Source organism: Scyliorhinus torazame, unplaced genomic scaffold, assembly GCF_047496885.1.
Source record: "Scyliorhinus torazame isolate Kashiwa2021f unplaced genomic scaffold, sScyTor2.1 scaffold_466, whole genome shotgun sequence".
Taxonomy (NCBI): Eukaryota; Metazoa; Chordata; class Chondrichthyes; order Carcharhiniformes; family Scyliorhinidae; genus Scyliorhinus; species Scyliorhinus torazame.
In genome coordinates, this window is record NW_027308193.1 from 132874 (window position 1) to 156982 (window position 24109).

The window sequence follows — 24109 nt, forward strand, 5'->3', positions numbered from 1 at the left end:
CGGTCGGTGTGTTAATCCCTGTACCGTGCGGTTTGATTCACTCGGTCGGTGTGTTAATCCCTGTACTGTGCGGTTTGATTCACTCGGTCGGTGTGTTAATCCCTGTACAGTGCGGTTTGATTCACTCGGTCGGTGTGTTAATCCCTGTACCGTGCGGTTTGATTCACTCGGTCGGTGTGTTAATCGCTGTACCGTGCGGTTTGATTCACCCGGTCGGTGTGTTAATCCCTGTACCGTGCGGTTTGATTCACTTGGTCGGTGTGTTAATCCCTGTACCGTGCGGTTTGATTCACTCGGTCGGTGTGTTAATCCCTGTACCGTGCGGTTTGATTCACTCGGTCGGTGTGTTAATCCCTGTACCGTGCGGTTTGATTCACTCGGTCGGTGTGTTAATCGCTGTACCGTGCGGTTTGATTCACTCGGTCGGTGTGTTAATCCCTGTGCCCTACGGTTTGATTCACTCGGTCGGTGTGTTAATCGCTGTACCGTGCGGTTTGATTCACTCGGTCGGTGTGTTAATCCCTGTACCGTGCGGTTTGATTCACTCGGTCGGTGTGTTAATCCCTGTACCGTGCGGTTTGATTCACTCGGTCGGTGTGTTAATCGCTGTACCGTGCGGTTTGATTCACTCGGTCGGTGTGTTAATCCCTGTACCGTGCGGTTTGATTCACTCGGTCGGTGTGTTAATCCCTGTACCGTGCGGTTTGATTCACTCGGTCGGTGTGTTAATCCCTGTACCGTGCGGTTTGATTCACCCGGTCGGTGTGTTAATCCCTGTACCGTGCGGTTTGATTCACTTGGTCGGTGTGTTAATCCCTGTACCGTGCGGTTTGATTCACTCGGTCGGTGTGTTAATCGCTGTACCGTGCGGTTTGATTCACTCGGTCGGTGTGTTAATCCCTGTGCCGTGCGGTTTGATTCACTCGGTCGGTGTGTTAATCCCTGTGCCCTACGGTTTGATTCACTCGGTCGGTGTGTTAATCGCTGTACCGTGCGGTTTGATTCACTCGGTCGGTGTGTTCATCCCTGTACCGTGCGGTTTGATTCACTCGCTCGGTGTGTTAATCCCTGTGCCGTGCGGTTTGATTCACTCGGTCGGTGTGTTAATCGCTGTACCGTGCGGTTTGATTCACTCGGTCGGTGTGTTAATCCCTGTGCCCTACGGTTTGATTCACTCGGTCGGTGTGTTAATCCCTGTACCGTGCGGTTTGATTCACTCGGTCGGTGTGTTAATCGCTGTACCGTGCGGTTTGATTCACTCGGTCGGTGTGTTAATCGCTGTACCGTGCGGTTTGATTCACTCGGTCGGTGTGTTAATCCCTGTACCGTGCGGTTTGATTCACTCGGTCGGTGTGTTAATCGCTGTACAGTGCGGTTTGATTCACTCGGTCGGTGTGTTAATCCCTGTACCGTGCGGTTTGATTCATCTGGTCGGTGTGTTAATCGCTGTACCGTGCGGTTTGATTCACTCGGTCGGTGTGTTAATCCCTGTACAGTGCGGTTTGATTCACTCGGTCGGTGTGTTAATCCCTGTACAGTGCGGTTTGATTCACTCGGTCGGTGTGTTAATCCCTGTACCGTGCGGTTTGATTCACTCGGTCGGTGTGTTAATCCCTGTGCCGTGCGGTTTGATTCATCTGGTCGGTGTGTTAATCGCTGTACCGTGAGGTTTGATTCACTCGGTCGGTGTGTTAATCCCTGTACCGTGCGGTTTGATTCATCTGGTCGGTGTGTTAATCGCTGTACCGTGCGGTTTGATTCACTCGGTCGGTGTGTTAATCCCTGTACCGTGCGGTTTGATTCACTCGGTCGCTGTGTTAATCCCTGTACCGTGCGGTTTGATTCACTCGGTCGGTGCGTTAATCCCTGTACCGTGCGGTTTGATTCACTCGGTCGGTGTGTTAATCCCTGTACCGTGCGGTTTGATTCACTCGGTCGGTGTGTTAATCGCTGTACCGTGCGGTTTGATTCACTCGGTCGGTGTGTTAATCCCTGTACCGTGCGGTTTGATTCACTCGGTCGGTGTGTTAATCCCTGTGCCGTGCGGTTTGATTCATCTGGTCGGTGTGTTAATCGCTGTACCGTGCGGTTTGATTCACTCGGTCGGTGTGTTAATCCCTGTACCGTGCGGTTTGATTCATCTGGTCGGTGTGTTAATCGCTGTACCGTGCGGTTTGATTCACTCGGTCGGTGTGTTAATCCCTGTACCGTGCGGTTTGATTCATCTGGTCGGTGTGTTAATCGCTGTGCCGTGCGGTTTGATTCACTCGGTCGGTGTGTTAATCCCTGTACCGTGCGGTTTGATTCACTCGGTCGGTGTGTTAATCGCTGTACCGTGCGGTTTGATTCACTCGGTCGGTGTGTTAATCCCTGTACCGTGCGGTTTGATTCACTCGGTCGGTGTGTTAATCGCTGTACCGTGCGGTTTGATTCACTCGGTCGGTGTGTTAATCCCTGTACCGTGCGGTTTGATTCACTCGGTCGGTGCGTTAATCCCTGTACCGTGCGGTTTGATTCACTCGGTCGGTGTGTTAATCCCTGTACCGTGCGGTTTGATTCACTCGGTCGGTGTGTTAATCCCTGTACCGTGCGGTTTGATTCACTCGGTCAGTGTGTTAATCCCTGTACCGTGCGGTTTGATTCACTCGGTCGGTGTGTTAATCGCTGTGCCGTGCGGTTTGATTCACTCGGTCGGTGTGTTAATCCCTGTACCGTGCGGTTTGATTCACTCGGTCGGTGTGTTAATCGCTGTACCGTGCGGTTTGATTCACTCGGTCGGTGTGTTAATCCCTGTACCGTGCGGTTTGATTCACTCGGTCGGTCTGTTAATCCCTGTGCCGTGCGGTTTGATTCACTCGGTCGGTGTGTTAATCCCTGTCCGTGCGGTTTGATTCACTCGGTCGGTGTGTTAATCCCTGCACCGTGCGGTTTGATTCACTCGGTCGGTGTGTTAATCCCTGTACCGTGCGGTTTGATTCACTCGGTCGGTGTGTTAATCCCTGTACCGTGCGGTTTGATTCACTCGGTCGGTGTGTTAATCCCTGTACCGTGCGGTTTGATTCACTCGGTCGGTGTGTTAATCCCTGTACCGTGCGGTTTGATTCACTCGGTCGGTGTGTTAATCCCTGTACCGTGCGGTTTGATTCACTCGGTCGGTGTGTTAATCGCTGTACCGTGCGATTTGATTCACCCGGTCGGTGTGTTAATCCCTGTACCGTGCGGTTTGATTCACTCGGTCGGTGTGTTAATCCCTGTACCGTGCGATTTGATTCACCCGGTCGGTGTGTTAATCGCTGTACCGTGCGATTTGATTCACTCGGTCGGTGTGTTAATCGCTGTACCGTGCGATTTGATTCACTCGGTCGGTGTGTTAATCGCTGTACCGTGCGATTTGATTCACCCGGTCGGTGTGTTAATCCCTGTACCGTGCGGTTTGATTCACTCGGTCGGTGTGTTAATCGCTGTACCGTGCGATTTGATTCACCCGGTCGGTGTGTTAATCCCTGTACCGTGCGGTTTGATTCACTCGGTCGGTGTGTTAATCGCTGTACCGTGCGGTTTGATTCACTCGGTCAGTGTGTTAATCCCTGTACCGTGCGGTTTGATTCACTCGGTCGGTGTGTTAATCCCTGTACCGTGCGGTTTGATTCACTCGGTCAGTGTGTTAATCCCTGTACCGTGCGGTTTGATTCACTCGGTCGGTGTGTTAATCCCTGTACCGTGCGGTTTGATTCACTCGGTCAGTGTGTTAATCCCTGTACCGTGCGGTTTGATTCACTCGGTCGGTGTGTTAATCGCTGTGCCGTGCGGTTTGATTCACTCGGTCGGTGTGTTAATCCCTGTACCGTGCGGTTTGATTCACTCGGTCGGTGTGTTAATCGCTGTACCGTGCGGTTTGATTCACTCGGTCGGTGTGTTAATCCCTGTACCGTGCGGTTTGATTCACTCGGTCGGTGTGTTAATCGCTGTGCCGTGCGGTTTGATTCACTCGGTCGGTGTGTTAATCCCTGTACCGTGCGGTTTGATTCACTCGGTCGGTCTGTTAATCCCTGTGCCGTGCGGTTTGATTCACTCGGTCGGTGTGTTAATCCCTGTCCGTGCGGTTTGATTCACTCGGTCGGTGTGTTAATCGCTGTACCGTGCGGTTTGATTCACTCGGTCGGTGTGTTAATCGCTGTACCGTGCGGTTTGATTCACTCGGTCGGTGTGTTAATCCCTGTACCGTGCGGTTTGATTCACTCGGTCGGTGTGTTAATCCCTGTACCGTGCGGTTTGATTCACTCGGTCGGTGTGTTAATCCCTGTACCGTGCGGTTTGATTCACTCGGTCGGTGTGTTAATCCCTGTACCGTGCGGTTTGATTCACTCGGTCGGTGTGTTAATCCCTGTGCCGTGCGGTTTGATTCACTCGGTCGGTGTGTTAATCCCTGTACCGTGCGGTTTGATTCACTCGGTCGGTGTGTTAATCGCTGTACCGTGCGGTTTGATTCACTCGGTCGGTGTGTTAATCCCTGTACCGTGCGGTTTGATTCACTCGGTCGGTGTGTTAATCCCTGTACCGTGCGGTTTGATTCACTCGGTCGGTGTGTTAATCCCTGTACCGTGCGGTTTGATTCACTCGGTCCGTGTGTTAATCGCTGTACCGTGCGGTTTGATTCACTCGGTCGGTGTGTTAATCCCTGTCCGTGCGGTTTGATTCACTCGGTCGGTGTGTTAATCCCTGTACCGTGCGGTTTGATTCACTCGGTCGGTGTGTTAATCCCTGCACCGTGCGGTTTGATTCACTCGGTCGGTGTGTTAATCCCTGTACCGTGCGGTTTGATTCACTCGGTCGGTGTGTTAATCCCTGTACCGTGCGGTTTGATTCACTCGGTCGGTGTGTTAATCCCTGCACCGTGCGGTTTGATTCACTCGGTCGGTGTGTTAATCCCTGTACCGTGCGGTTTGATTCACTCGGTCGGTGTGTTAATCCCTGTACCGTGCGGTTTGATTCACTCGCTCGGTGTGTTAATCCCTGGACCGTGCGGTTTGATTCACTCGGTCGGTGTGTTAATCCCTGTACCGTGCGGTTTGATTCACTCGGTCGGTGTGTTAATCCCTGTACCGTGCGGTTTGATTCACTCGGTCGGTGTGTTAATCCCTGCACCGTGCGGTTTGATTCACTCGGTCGGTGTGTTAATCCCTGTACCGTGCGGTTTGATTCACTCGGTCGGTGTGTTAATCCCTGTACCGTGCGGTTTGATTCACTCGCTCGGTGTGTTAATCCCTGGACCGTGCGGTTTGATTCACTCGGTCGGTGTGTTAATCCCTGTACCGTGCAGTTTGATTCACTCGGTCGGTGTGTTAATCCCTGCACCGTGCGGTTTGATTCACTCGGTCGGTGTGTTAATCCCTGTACCGTGCGGTTTGATTCACTCGGTCGGTGTGTTAATCCCTGTACCGTGCGGTTTGATTCACTCGCTCGGTGTGTTAATCCCTGGACCGTGCGGTTTGATTCACTCGGTCGGTGTGTTAATCCCTGGACCGTGCGGTTTGATTCACTCGGTCGGTGTGTTAATCCCTGTACCGTGCAGTTTGATTCACTCGGTCGGTGTGTTAATCGCTGTACCGTGCGGTTTGATTCACTCGGTCGGTGTGTTAATCGCTGTACCGTGCGGTTTGATTCACTCGGTCGGTGTGTTAATCCCTGTACCGTGCGGTTTGATTCACTCGGTCGGTGTGTTAATCCCTGTACCGTGCGGTTTGATTCACTCGGTCGGTGTGTTAATCCCTGTACCGTGCGGTTTGATTCACTCGGTCCGTGTGTTAATCGCTGTACCGTGCGGTTTGATTCACTCGGTCGGTGTGTTAATCCCTGCACCGTGCGGTTTGATTCACTCGGTCGGTGTGTTAATCCCTGTACCGTGCGGTTTGATTCACTCGGTCGGTGTGTTAATCGCTGTACCGTGCGGTTTGATTCACTCGGTCAGTGTGTTAATCCCTGTACCGTGAGGTTTGATTCACTCGGTCGGTGTGTTAATCCCTGTACCGTGCGGTTTGATTCACTCGGTCGGTGTGTTAATCGCTGTACCGTGCGGTTTGATTCACTCGGTCGGTGTGTTAATCCCTGTACCGTGCGGTTTGATTCACTCGGTCGGTGTGTTAATCGCTGTACCGTGCGGTTTGATTCACTCGGTCGGTGTGTTAATCCCTGTACCGTGCGGTTTGATTCACTCGGTCGGTGTGTTAATCGCTGTAACGTGCGGTTTGATTCACTCGGTCGGTGTGTTAATCGCTGTGCCGTGCGGTTTGATTCACTCGGTCGGTGTGTTAATCGCTGTACCGTGCGGTTTGATTCACTCGGTCGGTGTGTTAATCGCTGTACCGTGCGGTTTGATTCACTCGGTCGGTGTGTTAATCCCTGTGCCGTGCGGTTTGATTCACTCGGTCGGTGTGTTAATCCCTGTACCGTGCGGTTTGATTCATCTGGTCGGTGTGTTAATCCCTGTACCGTGCGGTTTGATTCACTCGGTCGGTGTGTTAATCCCTGTACCGTGCGGTTTGATTCACTCGGTCGGTGCGTTAATCCCTGTACCGTGCGATTTGATTCACTCGGTCGGTGTGTTAATCCCTGTACCGTGCGGTTTGATTCACTCGGTCGGTGCGTTAATCCCTGTACCGTGCGGTTTGATTCACTCGGTCGGTGTGTTAATCCCTGTCCGTGCGGTTTGATTCACTCGGTCGGTGTGTTAATCCCTGTACCGTGCGGTTTGATTCACTCGGTCGGCGTGTTAATCGCTGTACCGTGCGGTTTGATTCACTCGGTCGGTGTGTTAATCGCTGTACCGTGCGGTTTGATTCACTCGGTCGGTGTGTTAATCCCTGTACCGTGCGGTTTGATTCACTCGGTCGGTGTGTTAATCCCTGTACCGTGCGGATTGATTCACTCGGTCGGTGTGTTAATCCCTGTACCGTGCGGTTTGATTCACTCGGTCGGTGTGTTAATCCCTGTACCGTGCGGTTTGAATCACTCGGTCGGTGTGTTAATCCCTGTACCGTGCGGTTTGATTCACTCGCTTGGTCTGTTAATCCCTGTACAGTGCGGTTTGATTCACTCGGTCGGTGTGTTAATCCCTGTACCGTGCGGTTTGATTCACTCGGTCGGTGTGTTAATCCCTGTACCGTGCGGTTTGATTCACTCGTTCGGTGTGTTAATCCCTGTACCGTGCGGTTTGATTCACTCGGTCGGTGTGTTAATCCCTGTACCGTGCGGTTTGATTCACTCGGTCGATGTGTTAATCCCTGTACCGTGCGGTTTGATTCACTCGGTCGGTGTGTTAATCCCTGTACCGTGCGGTTTGATTCACTCGGTCGGTGTGTTAATCCCTGTACCGTGCGATTTGATTCACTCGGTCGGTGTGTTAGTCGCTGTACCGTGCGGTTTGATTCACTTGGTCGGTGTGTTAATCCCTGTACCGTGCGGTTTGATTCACTCGGTCGGTGTGTTAATTCCTGTACCGTGCGGTTTGATTCACTCGGTCGGTGTGTTAATCGCTGTGCCGTGCGGTTTGATTCACTCGGTCGGTGTGTTAATCCCTGTACCGTGCGGTTTGATTCAACCGGTCGGTGTGTTAATCCCTGTACCGTGCGGTTTGATTCACTCGGTCAGTGTGTTAATCCCTGTACCGTGCGGTTTGATTCACTCGGTCGGTGTGTTAATCCCTGTACCGTGCGGTTTGATTCAACCGGTCGGTGTGTTAATCCCTGTACCGTGCGGTTTGATTCACTCGGTCGGTGTGTTAACCCCTGTACCGTGCGGTTTGATTCACTCGGTCGGTGTGTTAATCCCTGTACCGTGCGGTTTGATTCACTCGGTCGGTGTGTTAATCGCTGTACCGTGCGGTTTGATTCACTCGGTCGGTGTGTTAATCCCTGTACCGTGCGGTTTGATTCACTCGGTCGGTGTGTTAATCCCTGTACCGTGCGGTTTGATTCACTCGGTCGGTGTGTTAATCGCTGTACCGTGCGGTTTGATTCACTCGGTCGGTGTGTTAATCCCTGTACCGTGCGGTTTGATTCAACCGGTCGGTGTGTTAATCCCTGTACCGTGCGGTTTGATTCACTCGGTCGGTGTGTTAATTCCTGTGCCGTGCGGTTTGATTCACTCGGTCGGTGTGTTAATCGCTGTGCCGTGCGGTTTGATTCACTCGGTCGGTGTGTTAATCCCTGTACCGTGCGGTTTGATTCACTCGGTCGGTGTGTTAATCCCTGTACCGTGCGGTTTGATTCAACCGGTCGGTGTGTTAATCCCTGTACCGTGCGGTTTGATTCACTCGGTCGGTGTGTTAACCCCTGTACCGTGCGGTTTGATTCACTCGGTCGGTGTGTTAATCCCTGTACCGTGCGGTTTGATTCACTCGGTCGGTGTGTTAATCGCTGTACCGTGCGGTTTGATTCACTCGGTCGGTGTGTTAATCCCTGTACCGTGCGGTTTGATTCAACCGGTCGGTGTGTTAATCCCTGTACCGTGCGGTTTGATTCACTCGGTCGGTGTGTTAATCCCTGTACCGTGCGGTTTGATTCACTCGGTCAGTGTGTTAATCGCTGTACCGTGCGGTTTGATTCACTCGCTCGGTGTGTTAATCCCTGTGCCGTGCGGTTTGATTCACTCGGTCGGTGTGTTAATCCCTGTACCGTGCGGTTTGATTCACTCGGTCGGTGTGTTAACCCCTGTACCGTGCGGTTTGATTCACTCGGTCGGTGTGTTAATCCCTGTACCGTGCGGTTTGATTCACTCGGTCGGTGTGTTAATCGCTGTACCGTGCGGTTTGATTCACTCGGTCGGTGTGTTAATCCCTGTACCGTGCGGTTTGATTCAACCGGTCGGTGTGTTAATCCCTGTACCGTGCGGTTTGATTCACTCGGTCGGTGTGTTAATTCCTGTGCCGTGCGGTTTGATTCACTCGGTCGGTGTGTTAATCGCTGTGCCGTGCGGTTTGATTCACTCGGTCGGTGTGTTAATCCCTGTACCGTGCGGTTTGATTCACTCGGTCGGTGTGTTAATCCCTGTACCGTGCGGTTTGATTCAACCGGTCGGTGTGTTCATCCCTGTACCGTGCGGTTTGATTCACTCGGTCGGTGTGTTAACCCCTGTACCGTGCGGTTTGATTCACTCGGTCGGTGTGTTAATCCCTGTACCGTGCGGTTTGATTCACTCGGTCGGTGTGTTAATCGCTGTACCGTGCGGTTTGATTCACTCGGTCGGTGTGTTAATCCCTGTACCGTGCGGTTTGATTCAACCGGTCGGTGTGTTAATCCCTGTACCGTGCGGTTTGATTCACTCGGTCGGTGTGTTAATCCCTGTACCGTGCGGTTTGATTCACTCGGTCAGTGTGTTAATCCCTGTACCGTGCGGTTTGATTCACTCGGTCGGTGTGTTAATCGCTGTGCCGTGCGGTTTGATTCACTCGGTGGGTGTGTTAATCGCTGTACCGTGCGGTTTGATTCACTCGGTCGGTGTGTTAATCCCTGTACCGTGCGGTTTGATTCACTCGGTCGGTGTGTTAATCCCTGTACCGTGCGGTTTGATTCACTCGGTGGGTGTGTTAATCGCTGTACCGTGCGGTTTGATTCACTCGGTCGGTGTGTTAATCCCTGTACCGTGCGGTTTGATTCACTCGGTCGGTCTGTTAATCCCTGTACCGTGCGGTTTGATTCACTCGGTCGGTGTGTTAATCCCAGTACCGTGCGGTTTGATTCACTCGGTCGGTGTGTTAATCCCTGTACCGTGCGGTTTGAATCACTCGGTCGGTGTGTTAATCGCTGTACCGTGCGGTTTGATTCACTCGGTCGGTGTGTTAATCGCTGTACCGTGCGGTTTGATTCACTCGGTCGGTGTGTTAATCCCTGTACCGTGCGATTTGATTCACTCGGTCGGTGTGTTACTCGCTGTGCCGTGTGGTTTGATTCACTCGGTCGGTGTGTTAATCCCTGTACCGTGCGGTTTGATTCACTCGGTCGGTGTGTTACTCGCTGTGCCGTGTGGTTTGATTCACTCGGTCGGTGTGTTAATCCCTGTACCGTGCGGTTTGAATCACTCGGTCGGTGTGATAATCCCTGTACCGTGCGGTTTGATTCACTCGGTCGGTGTGTTAATCCCTGTACCGTGCGGTTTGATTCACTCGGTCGGTGTGTTAATCGCTGTACCGTGCGGTTTGAATCACTCGGTCGGTGTGTTACTCGCTGTGCCGTGCGGTTTGATTCACTCGGTCCGTGTGTTAATCGCTGTACCGTGCGGTTTGAATCACTCGGTCGGTGTGTTAATCCCTGTACCGTGCGGTTTGATTCACTCGGTCAGTGTGTTAATCGCTGTACCGTGCGGTTTGATTCACTCGGTCGGTGTGTTACTCGCTGTGCCGTGCGGTTTGATTCACTCGGTCCGTGTGTTAATCGCTGTACCGTGCGGTTTGATTCACTCGGTCAGTGTGTTAATCGCTGTACCGTGCGGTTTGATTCACTCGGTCGGTGTGTTAATCGCTGTACCGTGCGGTTTGATTCACCCGGTCGGTGTTAATCCCTGTACCGTGCGGTTTGATTCACTCGGTCGGTGTTAATCCCTGTACCGTGCGGTTTGATTCACTCGGTCGGTGTTAATCGCTGTACCGTGCGGTTTGATTCCCTCGGTCGGTGTGTTAATCGCTGTACCGTGCGGTTTGATTCACTCGGTCGGTGTGTTAATCACTGTACCGTGCGGTTTTAATCACTCGGTCGGTGTGTTAATCCCTGTACCGTGCGGTTTGATTCACTCGGTCCGTGTGTTAATCGCTGTACCGTGCGGTTTGATTCACTCGGTCGGTGTGTTAATCCCTGTACCGTGCGGTTTGATTCACTCGGTCGGTGTGTTAATCCCTGTACCGTGCGGTTTGATTCACTCGGTCCGTGTGTTAATCCCTGTACCGTGCGGTTTGATTCACTCGGTCGGTGTGTTAATCCCTGTACCGTGCGGTTTGATTCACTCGGTCGGTGTGTTAATCCCTGTACCGTGCGGTTTGATTCACTCGGTCGGTGTGTTAATCCCTGTACCGTGCGGTTTGATTCACTCGGTCGGTGTGTTAATCCCTGTACCGTGCGGTTTGATTCACTCGGTCGGTGTGTTAATCCCTGTACCGTGCGGTTTGATTCACTCGGTCGGTGTGTTAATCCCTGTACCGTGCGGTTTGATTCACTCGGTCGGTGTGTTAATCCCTGTACCGTGCGGTTTGATTCACTCGGTCGGTGTGTTAATCCCTGTACCGTGCGGTTTGATTCACTCGGTCGGTGTGTTAATCCCTGTGCCGTGCGGTTTGATTCACTCGGTCGGTGTATCGTGCAGTATTCACCTCTCCAGTGTGCTCTCTGACTGGCCTGATTTTTTTTTGCAGTGATGACCATGGCTTCAGCCCCCTGCACTGGGCCTGTCGGGAGGGACGATGCAATGTTGTTGACATGTTGATAATGCGTGGGGCTCGGATCAATGTGATGAACCGGGGCGATGACACACCTCTGCATCTTGCTGCCAGCCATGGCCACCGGGATATTGTTCAAAAGGTAAGACAATTTCTCAAACTCGGGTCAATACCTTTTAAAATCAAACAAGTATCTATCCTCTATTTCACAGACCAATCCCACCTCTGCACCTTCTCCCCATATCTCTCAATCCCAGAATCCCAGAATTGATAAGGTGCAGAAAGAGGCCATTCGGCGCATTGTGTCTGCAGCGGCCCTCCAAATCAGCATTGTGACTTAGTGCACTCCCGTTTTTAGTGCCTTTTCCACGTACCCCTGCACATTGGCCCTATTCAAATGATCATCTATCACCTAATGTGCTCACCAATTCCTCAGTTGAACCTGCCTCCACCACACTTCGTGTTTGCTTCTTTTATTAATCACTTTAAATCTGCGCTTTCTCATTCTCGATCCTTTCACGAGCAGGAATAGTTTCTCCCTGTCTACCCTGTCCAGCCCCCTCATGATTTTGAACATCTCCATCAAATGTCCTCTTCGCCTTCTTTTCTCTAAGGAGAACAATGCCAACCTCTCCAATCTATCCTCTACGCAAATTCCAATCGTAACAGGGAGCGACATCATGAAGAGTAAATATCGTCGCTTGGCAACTAGAGGCCCTTGTAAGGGATAAAAAAAAACTTCCCTTTTTTCTTTAGTTTTAACTGGAAGTTTGGGAGGGGGGGGGTGGTAAGTTAGTGCAGTTCAGACTGTCAGGAAAGGGACATTGCCCAGAGCTCTGCTAACAGCTGTTGGAGACGGGGAGAGAATGGGAAGGCAGCTCTCATAGCTTTGCTCAAAGAATTAAAATGCAAGAAAGTAAGCTGCAGAGGAACTATAGGACGGCTGGTTCTAGAAACCTGGAAATAGAACGGGACAATGTTCATGGGCCACACAAACAAAGCTGTCAGGGAACCAGCTGGTGAGAAGATAGGTTTCTAAAGAAATCCTAAAGTTTGAAATGTCTTACGACCATCCGAGAAACAAATTTTTATGTAATTGGGAAGACACTGTTGGCTGAATATCAGAGTTTGTGTTGACAGTGGAAGGCAGTCAAGAAAAAGAAATCCTGAAGGGTTGGTGTAAAAGCCTGGAGTGGATTCGCTGGTAAAAGTGGAGTGGATGTTCTGCTCACAAGTTTCTGGAAACCTGTCTGGTTTTTGCAATGCAAACCGCTAAGGAAAGCATAATAATGAGAGACAATTTAAAGGGTGTTTGTGGAAGTAGTGTTTTGAATCTCAATCCAACCTTCTCCCCATATCCCTCAATCCCACCTACCCACCTTTTCCCCATATCCCTCAGTCCCATTTGTATTTTCAACCAGTGTCAGTTTCCCCAGGAACCTGAAGGTTACTTTTCTACTTCAACCCTAGTCTTCCGAGAATTCCGTGCTGTACTTTTCTTTGTTCTTTGCTACGGTGGTGTTGGTGGTACAGGTGTGGTGTGTACGGTACAGGTATGTGTGGTGTGGGTGGTACAGGTATGTGTGGTGTGTACGGTACAGGTATGTGTGGTGTGTACGGTACAGGTATGTGTGGTGTGTACGGTACAGGTATGTGTGGTGTGTACGGTACAGGTATGTGTGGTGTGTACGGTACAGGTATGTGTGGTGTGGGTGGCACAGGTATGTGTGGTGTGTACGGTACAGGCATGTGTGGTGTGGGTGGTACAGGCATGTGTGGTGTGGGTGGTACAGGCATGTGTGGTGTGGGTGGTACAGGCATGTGTGGTGTGGGTGGTACAGGTATGTGTGGTGTGGGTGGTACAGGTATGTGTGGTGTGTATAGTACAGGTATGTGTGGTGTGGGTGGTACAGGTATGTGTGGTGTGGGTGGTACAGGTATGTGTGGTGTGGGTGGTACAGGTATGTGTGGTGTGTACGGTACAGGTATGTGTGGTGTGGGTGGTACAGGTATGTGTGGTGTGTACGGTACAGGTATGTGTGGTGTGGGTGGTACAGGTGTGTGTGGTGTGTATGGTACAGGTGTGTGTGGTGTGTATGGTACAGGTATGTGTGGTGTGTATGGTACAGGTATGTGTGGTGTGGGTGGTACAGGTGTGTGTGGTGTGGGTGGTACAGGTATGTGTGGTGTGGGTGGTACAGGTATGTGTGGTGTGTATAGTACAGGTATGTGTGGTGTGGGTGGTACAGGTATGTGTGGTGTGTATGGTACAGGTATGTGTGGTGTGTATGGTACAGGTATGTGTGGTGTGTACGGTACAGGTATGTGTGGTGTGTACGGTACAGGTATGTGTGGTGTGTATGGTACAGGTATGTGTGGTGTGTATGGTACAGGTATGTGTGGTGTGTATGGTACAGGTATGTGTGGTGTGTGTGGTACAGGTATGTGTGGTGTGGGTGGTACAGGTATGTGTGGTGTGTATGGTACAGGTATGTGTGGTGTGAATAGTACAGGTATGTGTGGTGTGGGTGGTACAGGTATGTGTGGTGTGTATGGTACAGGTATGTGTGTTGTGTACGGTACAGGTATATGTGGTGTGTATGGTACAGGTATGTGTGGTGTGGGTGGTACAGGTATGTGTGGTGTGGGTGGTACAGGCATGTGTGGTGTGTATGGTACAGGTATGTGTGGTGTGGGTGGTACAGGTATGTGTGGTGTGGGTGGTACAGGAATGTGTGGTGTGTACGGTACAGGTATGTGTGGTGTGTACGGTACAGGTATGTGTGGTGTGTACGGTACAGGTATGTGTGGTGTGTACGGTACAGGTATGTGTGGTGTGTACGGTACAGGTATGTGTGGTGTGTACGGTACAGGTATGTGTGGTGTGGGTGGTATAGGTATGTGTGGTGTGGGTGGTACAGGTATGTGTGGTGTGTATGGTACAGGTATGTGTGGTGTGGGTGGTACAGGTATGTGTGGTGTGGGTGGTGCAGGTATGTGTGGTGTGTACGGTACAGGTATGTGTGGTGTGTACGGTACAGGTATGTGTGGTGTGGGTGGTACAGGTATGTGTGGTGTGTATGGTACAGGTATGTGTGGTGTGGGTGGTACAGGTATGTGTGGTGTGGGTGGTACAGGTATGTGTGGTGTGTATGGTACAGGTATGTGTGGTGTGTACGGTACAGGTATGTGTGATGTGGGTGGTACAGGTATGTGAGGTGTGTATGGTACAGGTATGTGTGGTGTGTACGGTACAGGTATGTGTGGTGTGGGTGGTACAGGTATGTGTGGTGTGGATGGTACAGGTATGTGTGGTGTGGATGGTACAGGTATGTGTGGTGTGGGTGGTACAGGTATGTGTGGTGTGGGTGGTACAGGCATGTGTGGTGTGGGTGGTACAGGCATGTGTGGTGTGTATGGTACAGGTATGTGTGGTGTGGGTGGTACAGGTATGTGTGGTGTGGGTGGTACAGGTATGTGTGGCGTGTACGGTACAGGTATGTGTGGTGTGGGTGGTACAGGTATGTGTGGTGTGTACGGTACAGGTATGTGTGGTGTGGTTGGTACAGGTATGTGTGGTGTGTACGGTGCAGTTATGTGTGGTGTGTACGGTGCAGGTATGTGTGGTGTGTACGGTACAGGTATGTGTGGTGTGGGTGGTACAGGTATGTGTGGTGTGTACGGTGCAGGTATGTGTGGTGTGGGTGGTATAGGTATGTGTGGTGTGGTTGGTACAGGCATGTGTGGTGTGGGTGGTACAGGTATGTGTGGTGTGGGTGGTACAGGTATGTGTGGTGTGGGTGGTACAGGTATGTGTGGTGTGTACGGTACAGGTATGTGTGGTGTGTACGGTACAGGTATGTGTGGTGTGGGTGGTATAGGTATGTGTGGTGTGGGTGGTACAGGCATGTGTGGTGTGGGTGGTACAGGCATGTGTGGTGTGTACGGTACAGGTATGTGTGGTGCGTACGGTACAGGTATGTGTGGTGTGGGTGGTACAGGTATGTATGGTGTGTATGGTACAGGTATGTGTGGTGTGGGTGGTACAGGTATGTGTGGTGTGGGTGGTACAGGTATGTGTGGTGTGTATGGTACAGGTATGTGTGGTGTGTACGGTACAGGTATGTGTGGTGTGGGTGGTACAGGTATGTGTGGTGTGGGTGGTACAGGTATGTGTGGTGTGTACGGTACAGGTATGTGTGGTGTGGGTGGTACAGGTATGTGTGGTGTGGGTGGTACAGGTATGTGTGGTGTGGATGGTACAGGTATGTGTGGTGTGGGTGGTACAGGTATGTGTGGTGTGGGTGGTACAGGTATGTGTGATGTGTACAGTACAGATATGTGTGGTGTGGGTGGTACAGGTATGTGTGGTGTGGGTGGTACAGGTATGTGTGGTGTGGGTGGTACAGGTGTGTGTGGTGTGTACGGTACAGGTATGTGTGGTGTGTAAGGTACAGGTATGTGTGGTGTGTACGGTACAGGTATGTGTGGTGTGTACGGTACAGGTGTGTGTGGTGTGGGTGGTACAGGTATGTGTGGTGTGGGTGGTACAGGTATGTGTGGTGTGGGTGGTACATGTATGTGTGGTGTGGATGGTACAGGTATGTGTGGTGTGGGTGGTACAGGTATGTGTGGTGTGGGTGGTACAGATATGTGTGGTGTGGGTGGTACAGATATGTGTGGTGTGGGTGGTACAGGTATGTGTGGTGTGTACGGTACAGGTATGTGTGGTGTGGGTGGTACAGGTATGTGTGGTGTGTATGGTACAGGTATGTGTGGTGTGTACGGTACAGGTATGTGTGGTGTGTATGGTACAGGTGTGTGTGGTGTGGGTGGTACAGGTATGTGTGGTGTGGGTGGTACAGGTATGTGTGGTGTGGGTGGTACATGTATGTGTGGTGTGGATGGTACAGGTATGTGTGGTGTGGGTGGTACATGTATGTGTGGTGTGGATGGTACAGGTATGTCCGATTTGGATGGAATGAGTAGTGAATACCTTCAGTGTGAGTTGTTGCATTGCCAACAGATTTTCAGTTCCCCCTCTGTTTATTGCTCTTTAATCTGTGGCTTTATCTCGTGGAGTATCTCATGGGTTGGCTGCAAATAGCAGACTGAGATATAAGACAGTCTGTCCATCACAGAAGCTTGTCCATCTCCCATCATTCAGGACTTGTGAGGGCTTGTTGTTGGGTGAAGTGCTGTCTCTAGCAGGCAAGAAACTCATTACTGTTGTAATCAAACCCATCAAAGGACAATCTAATTTTCAGAGGGAAGTTTTACCTTCCTTGGGACCAGAGGCCGCCTCTGTTTTGATTGAAGCTATTTATATCATTTTTGTTTCAAAAATTGAAGCCTGATTTTCCCCTACTTTTTCAACCGTCTTGAGAACTGAGTGTTGCTGCATGCTAACTATGGATTGGTTTTGCATCAAAAGGGGTGCATGGTGGCACCGTGGTTAGCACTGCTGCCTCATGGCGCTGAGTACCCGGCGACACGGTGGCACCGTGGTTAGCACTGCTGCCTCATGGCGCTGAGTACCCGGCGACACGGTGGCACCGTGGTTAGCACTGCTGCCTCATGGCGCTGAGGACCTTGCTTCGATCCCAGCCCCAGGTCACTGTCCATGTGGAGTTTGCACATTCTCCCTGTGTCTACGTGGCTCTGAGCCCCACAACCCAAAGATGTGCAGGGTAGGTGGATTGGCCACATTAAATTGCCCCTTAATTGGAATAAGAATAATTGGGTACTCTAAATTTAAAAAAAAAAAGTTTTGCATCAAAAGTTTTTATGTTGCGGTTTATTATTTCTTCTAAATGGGAGAGTTATAGAATCACTACAGTGCAGAAAGAGGCCATTTGGCCCATCAAGTCTGCACCGACCCTCTGAAGAGCATCCTACATAGGCCCACCCTATCCCCACTTAACATTTTGGACACTAAGGGCCAATTTAGCATGGGCAATCCACCTAACCTGCACATCTTTGGAGAGTGTTGCAACCTTGAATTTAAAATACATTCTCACCCTCTGGTAGTCTAGTTGATGAGACAGGGGTTATTGAAGGATTCGATGCAGTGTGGTTTGAGACCTCCCTCCCCATTCTCTACCCACCCCCTCCCTGCCATTCCCATTCCACAATCTCTCCTATCCTCTCCTCACTTCTCAGTTTCCCCATCACCTCTTCCCCTTCTGCTCCCATTTCCCCCATCCCCTCCCCTCCCACCCCTTCCCTGCTGAGCCTGTCGTGGAGATTGGTCCTTTGTCCAGCAGGACAGGATAGATGGTGATGAGCTCGCAGGTTTCAGCAAGAAGGGTGATTGAAGGTGTTACAATTGGGCTCAGTGTTCCCAGGTTAAAGGGAAGGATACAAATCAGCTGGGTTCCCACTCCTGAACGGCGTCTGGTCATTCTTGAGTTGGTGCTGTACACATGTTTACATGTGTGTACGTTTGTGTGCGTGTTTGCATGATGGTGTTTGTATCTGCATTCTTGTGTGAAGGGAAGATTGCTTTTGCCTTTTATGGTTTCCCTGGTTCATTGTCCTGCTCGTGCCTGTTGCTGAGGCTGACGCAGGGAAACCCGAGGGAATCGATGGACGAGCAGGGGGAGCCATTCGTGTTAACTGTTGATGGTGCATTCTTTCACTTTGGTCATTACATCTTGCCCTCGTGCTGTTCAGCGACTGAATGGCTCACTGTCTGTGTTTCTCTCTGCAGCTTATCCAGTGTAAAGCAGATGTCAGCGCTGTGAATGAACACGGAAACACACCACTGCACTACGCCTGCTTCTGGGGTCATGACGAGGTGGCTGAGGTAAGAGTTTCTACAACACTGAACATGGTGTCTGACATGCCTGAGGTCACATTGTGCACAGTGAACATACAAATTAACAGCAGGAGTGGACCAATCAGCCCTCAAACCTGCTCCCACCGGTTAACATAACATCAGCAGCAGGGAAAATGCTGGAGTTTATTGTAAAGGATGTGATAATAGGACACTTTGAAAATATCTACGGGATTAGACAAATTCAACATGGGTTTCTGAAAGGGAAATCGCATTTGACAAACCTACAAGAGCTTTCCGAGGGTGTGATTAGAATAGATAAGGGAGAACCAGTGAATGGTGTATTTGGATTTTCAGAAAGCTTTTGATAAAGTCCCACGTCAGAGGTTAGTGTGTGAAATTAAAGCGCATGGGATTGGGGTAATATATTGCCATGGACTGAGAATTGATTAGCAGACAGGAAACAAAGGGTGGGAATAAATGGGTCTTTTTCAGAGTGGCAGGCAGTAACTAATGGGGTCCCACAGGGATCAGTGTTTGGGCCGCAACTATTCCGAATATACATCAATGATTTGGACAAGGGAACTAAAAGCAATATTTCCCAGTTTGCTGTTGTCACAAAACTTGGTGGGAATATGAATGGTGAGGACGATGACACGGCAGATGCAGTGTAACTTGTAAATGTAAAGTTATCTACCTTAGACGGAGAAATAATGGCAGATTATTATTTAAGTGGTGATAGATTGGGAAATGTTGATGAACAAAGGGACCTGGGTGTCCTAGTGCCACCATGCCGTGTTTCTGACTGTAAGGGAATCTTCATGTACCTACAGAAACTTTTACAGACAGTTTTTATGTTCCCTGCTTGCTTACTCGCGTCCTCTGTTTCCCCTTCTTAATCAGTCCACTTTTGCTGTATTCTAAACTGCTCCCAATCCTCAGACCTGTTGTTTTTTTTGGCCAATTTGTATACCTCTTTCTTAGATCTAATAGTATCTCTAATTTCCCTGTAAGCAATGGTTTATGTCTATCTTCTTTTGACAAAACTTAATTTCTTGTTGTGGTCTTTTGGCCTTAGATCCACATTTAACATTGAAAATGCCAATGTAACCAGTGAAAATGGGAAGTGCCATGTTTCGTGTGTCCCAGTGATAATGTGGAGACAGCTGCCATTACAGTGGGGTGTAGCTCCAACATAGTCCCATACTGCACTGAGATCTGTGTGACAGGACACCCACTTGTGATACATCTGGTATCTCTTCCCTTTCAGGATCTGGTGCTGAATGGAGCCCTCGTCAGCATCTGCAGTAAGTACGGAGAGACTCCATTGGACAAGGGAAAGGTCCACTTGCGGGAGATACTGAAGGGTATGTATGCTGTTATATCCAACTCATCAGATGTTGGAAGTTCAGATAAAACTCAAATTGCCTGTGACTTTGCTGCATACGTGTCTGTATATACACACTCTCCGAGTGACACAGATAGAGACATGAGAAACTCACTCCATAGAACCAAATAGTGGCCAGAGTCCGCCAACTGTGACAGATAACAAAGGGAAATTGAATTATCAGGATAGTAGTGGCAACAGTACCATTGATACTGGTTAATGTCGATCAGAATGGACATTTGGTTCTTCGGGTGATTAGGCAGACTGTGATCCATCTGTATCTTAACCCCATTTGCCCTTCTTGGCTCAAGCACATCTGACCTTCATGTTTTTATAATCTTCCTTGGGATGTGGGCGGCTCTGCCTGGACCAGCATTTTTTGCCCATCCCTATGGGTGATGTTAGGAAGCATTTCACACAAAGAGGAGCGGAAATCTGGGCTGCTTCCTTCAAGAGGCAGGGCTTCTGAGTCAACTGAAATTGGGACACCAATCAGCAGAGTTTTATTGGGTAAGGGTTTCAAGGGGAAAGGAAAGGTTAGTAGATTAGTGGGTGAGGTCAGCATGATAGCACAGTGGTTAGCACAATTGCTTCACAGCTCCAGCGTCCCAGGTTCGATTCCCGGCTTGGGTCACTGTCTGTGCGGAGTCTGCACATCCTCCCCGTGTCTGCGTGGGTTTTCTCCGGGTGCTCCGGTTTCCTCCCACAGTCCAAAGATGTGCAGGTTAGGTGGATTGGCCATGATAAATTGCTCTTAGTGTCCAAAATTGCCCTTAGTATTGGGTGGGGTTGCTGGGTTATGGGAATAGGGTGGAGGGGTGGACCTTGGGTAGGGTGCTCTTTCCAAGAGCCGGTGCAGACTTGATGGGCTGAATGGCCTCCTTCTGCACTGTAAATTCTATGAATCTATGATGAAATTAAGGTACATATCTAATAAAACAGTGGATCAGGCTCGAGGGGCTGAATGATCTCCTCCTCTGGCACCGTTTCCTGTACGTTATGAACTCATCAATAAGGAGAATTGATTAATCAAAAGAAACTGCTGATGAAAAAGAACTGAGACATTGTGGAATGGACTAAAATCATGGAGTCTGCTCACTTTTAACTGCTGGGCAGATATTACAACAGTGGGACTGCTGCCCAGGCCTGGCTGAGTGCAGAGGTACCCTGTGCTGCCCAGGCCTGGCTGAGTGCAGAGGTACCCTGTGCTGCCCAGGCCTGGCTGAGTGCAGAGGTACCCTGTGCTGCCCAGGCCTGGCTGAGTGCAGAGGTACCCTGTGCTGCCCAGGCCTGGCTGAGTGCAGTGGTAACTTGTGCTGCCCAGGCCTGGCTGAGTGCAGAGGTACCCTGTGCTGCCCAGGCCTGGCTGAGTGCAGTGGTAACTTGTGCTGCCCAGGCCTGGCTGAGTGCAGAGGTACCCTGTGCTGCCCTGGCCTGGCTGAGTGCAGAGGTACCCTGTGCTGCCCAGGCCTGGCTGAGTGCAGAGGTACCCTGTGCTGCCCAGGCCTGGCTGAGTGCAGAGGTACCCTGTGCTGCCCAGGCCTGGCTGAGTGCAGAGGTACCCTGTGCTGCCCTGGCCTGGCTGAGTGCAGAGGTACCCTGTGCTGCCCAGGCCTGGCTGAGTGCAGAGGTACCCTGTGCTGCCCAGGCCTGGCTGAGTGCAGAGGTACCCTGTGCTGCCCAGGCCTGGCTGAGTGCAGAGGTACCCTGTGCTGCCCAGGCCTGGCTGAGTGCAGAGGTACCCTGTGCTGCCCAGGCCTGGCTGAGTGCAGTGGTAACTTGTGCTGCCCAGGCCTGGCTGAGTGCAGTGGTACCCTGTGCTGCCCAGGCCTGGCTGAGTGCAGTGGTACCCTGTGCTGCCCAGGCCTGGCTGAGTGCAGAGGTACCCTGTGCTGCCCAGGCCTGGCTGAGTGCAGTGGTACCCTGTGCTGCCCAGGCCTGGCTGAGTGCAGTGGTACCCTGTGCTGCCCAGGCCTGGCTGAGTGCAGAGGTACCCTGTGCTGCCCAGGCCTGGCTGAGTGCAGTGGTACCTTGTGCTGCCCTGGCCTGGCTGAGTGCAGAGGTACCCTGTGCTGCCCAGGCCTGGCTGAGTGCAGAGGTACCCTGTGCTGCCCAGGCCTGGCTGAGTGCAGTGGTACCCTGTGCTGCCCAGGCCTGGCTGAGTGCAGTGGTACCTTGTGCTGCCCAGGCCTGGCTGAGTGCAGTGGTACCCTGTGCTGCCCAGGCCTGGCTGAGTGCAGTGGTAACTTGTGCTGCCCAGGCCTGGCTGAGTGCAGTGGTACCCTGTGCTGCCCTGGCCTGGCTGAGTGTAGTGGTACCTCTGTCATGTGAGAGTACCTTTAAGAAATGGGTGTTTATTACTGCAGTGATGTCAGAGAGTGGGTGGAGCTGGACTGTCTGTCAGCTTTTTACTTTCATTTTTGAGTAGGCTGCAGGGTGTGTTTTAGTTTGCTTTTCAGTGTTGGAGCTGAAGCCAGACCAAGCAGATGTACTGCTGTTCTCTCTGCCATGAAAAGACTATCTCTTGATCATTTGGTGAATTCAGAATTATAAATGTTTTCAGTAGTGACTTTAACCTGATGTGCTTCGGTTTAAAAGTTTTGTTTTTAAGTCTTCTGGATGTTAAAAGGACAACTTACAGATTACTTAGTGTTGTATTCTTTGGGGGTTGTATTTGAATTAATGGTTGCTAAGATGTTCACTGTATGTTTTAAAAAGGTGAACTTGAGTTCATAGAATAAACATTGTTTTGCTTTTGAAAAATACTTTCCCATTTCGGCTGTGCCACACCTGTAGAGTGGGCCGTGTGCTCCCCATACCACAATCTGTTAAAAGTTGTGGGTCAGGTGAATCCCATGATATACTTTGGGGTTCTCTAAACCCTGGCCCATAACACCTGGCAGGGATCCATTCCACATGGAGCTTTGTCATCCTGGCTGGGTGTGCGTGCCTTGGCCCAGTGCCTGTGGCGGCACAGGTTTGGGAAGTGCTGTGCGATCGGTGTATGGCACTGAGTATGAGAGGCTCCTTCACTCTCTCAGAAATGCCCCCGTTTTGGTTTCCTTCTCCAATCGATCATGTACTTTTGTTCTATTTTATTCTCATTGTAAACTCTCTTTATCTCCTCCCACAGAACGTGCAGAGAAGCTTGGCCAGAGTCTGACGAAAGTACCCTACAAGGACACCTTCTGGAAAGGAACAACACGCACTCGCCCCAGTCAGTCAAACCCCAACTTTTATTCAGAATTGACCAGAATGTAATTCAGAATTGATCCTAGTGTAATTCAGAATTGATCATAGTGTAATTCAGAATTGATCATGGTGTAATTCAGAATTGATCATGTTGTAATTCAGAATTGATCACAGTGTAATTCAGAATTGATCACAGTGTAATTCAGAATTGATCATGGTGTAATTCAGAATTGATCCTAGTGTAATTCAGAATTGATCATGGTGTAATTCAGAATTGATCATGTTGTAATTCAGAATTGATCACAATGTAATGCCGAATTGATCCTAGTGTAATTCAGAATTGATCATGGTGTAATTCAGAATTGATCATGGTGTAATTCAGAATTGATCACGGTGTAATTCAGAATTGATCCTAGTGTAATTCAGAATTGATCATGTTGTAATTCAGAATTGATCACAGTGTAATTCAGAATTGATCATGTTGTAATTCAAAATTGATCATGGTGTAATTCAGAATTGATCACTGTAATTCAGAATTGATCATGGTGTAATTCAGAATTGATCACAGTAATTCAGAATTGATCATGGTGTAATTCAGAATTGATCATGGTGTAATTCAGAATTGATCACGGTGTAATTCAGAATTGATCCTAGTGTAATTCAGAATTGATCATGCTGTAATTCAGAATTGATCACAATGTAATTCCGAATTGATCCTAGTGTAATTCAGAATTGATCATGGTGTAATTCAGAATTGATCATGGTGTAATTCTGAATTGACCATGTTGTAATTCAGAATTGATCACAGTGTAATTCAGAACTGATCCTAGTGTAATTCAGAATTGATCATGGTGTAATTCAGAATTGATCACAGTATAATTCAGAATTGATCACGGTGTAATTCAGAATTGATCCTAGTGTAATTCAGAATTGATCATGTTGTAATTCAGAATTGATCATGTTGTAATTCAGAATTGATCATGGTGTAATTCAGAATTGATCATGGTGTATTGCTGTATAGAACCTTGGTGATTGCTGTATAGAACCTTAGTTAGGCCACACTTGGAGTATAGTGTTCAATTCTGGTCGCCACACTACCAGAAGGATGTGGAGGCTTTAGAGAGGGTGCAGAAGAGATTTACCAGAATGTTGCCTGGTATGGAGGGCATAAGCTATGAGGAGCGATTGAATAAACTCGGTTTGTTCTCACTGGAACGAAGGAGGTTGAGGGGCGACCTGATAGAGGTATACAAAATTATGAGGGGCATAGACAGAGTGGATAGTCAGAGGCTTTTCCCCAGGGTAGAGGGGTCAATTACTAGGGGGCATA

The 24109-nt window shown here is 50.1% G+C and overlaps 1 protein-coding gene across 1 annotated transcript in view; it reads left to right on the top strand.

Annotated features, from left to right (window-relative positions):
* The window catches only part of LOC140406314 (scaffold protein ILK-like), a 117267-nt gene extending 94404 nt beyond the window's left edge, over window positions 1-22863 (top strand). The window contains exons 3-6 of the mRNA XM_072494428.1: window positions 11399-11564; window positions 18135-18230; window positions 19471-19567; window positions 22721-22863. Coding sequence (XP_072350529.1) covers window positions 11399-11564; window positions 18135-18230; window positions 19471-19567; window positions 22721-22848 — 487 coding nt within the window. The 3' untranslated portion in view covers window positions 22849-22863. The remainder of the gene's footprint in view (window positions 1-11398; window positions 11565-18134; window positions 18231-19470; window positions 19568-22720) is intronic.
* Window positions 22864-24109: the final 1246 nt, after the last annotated feature.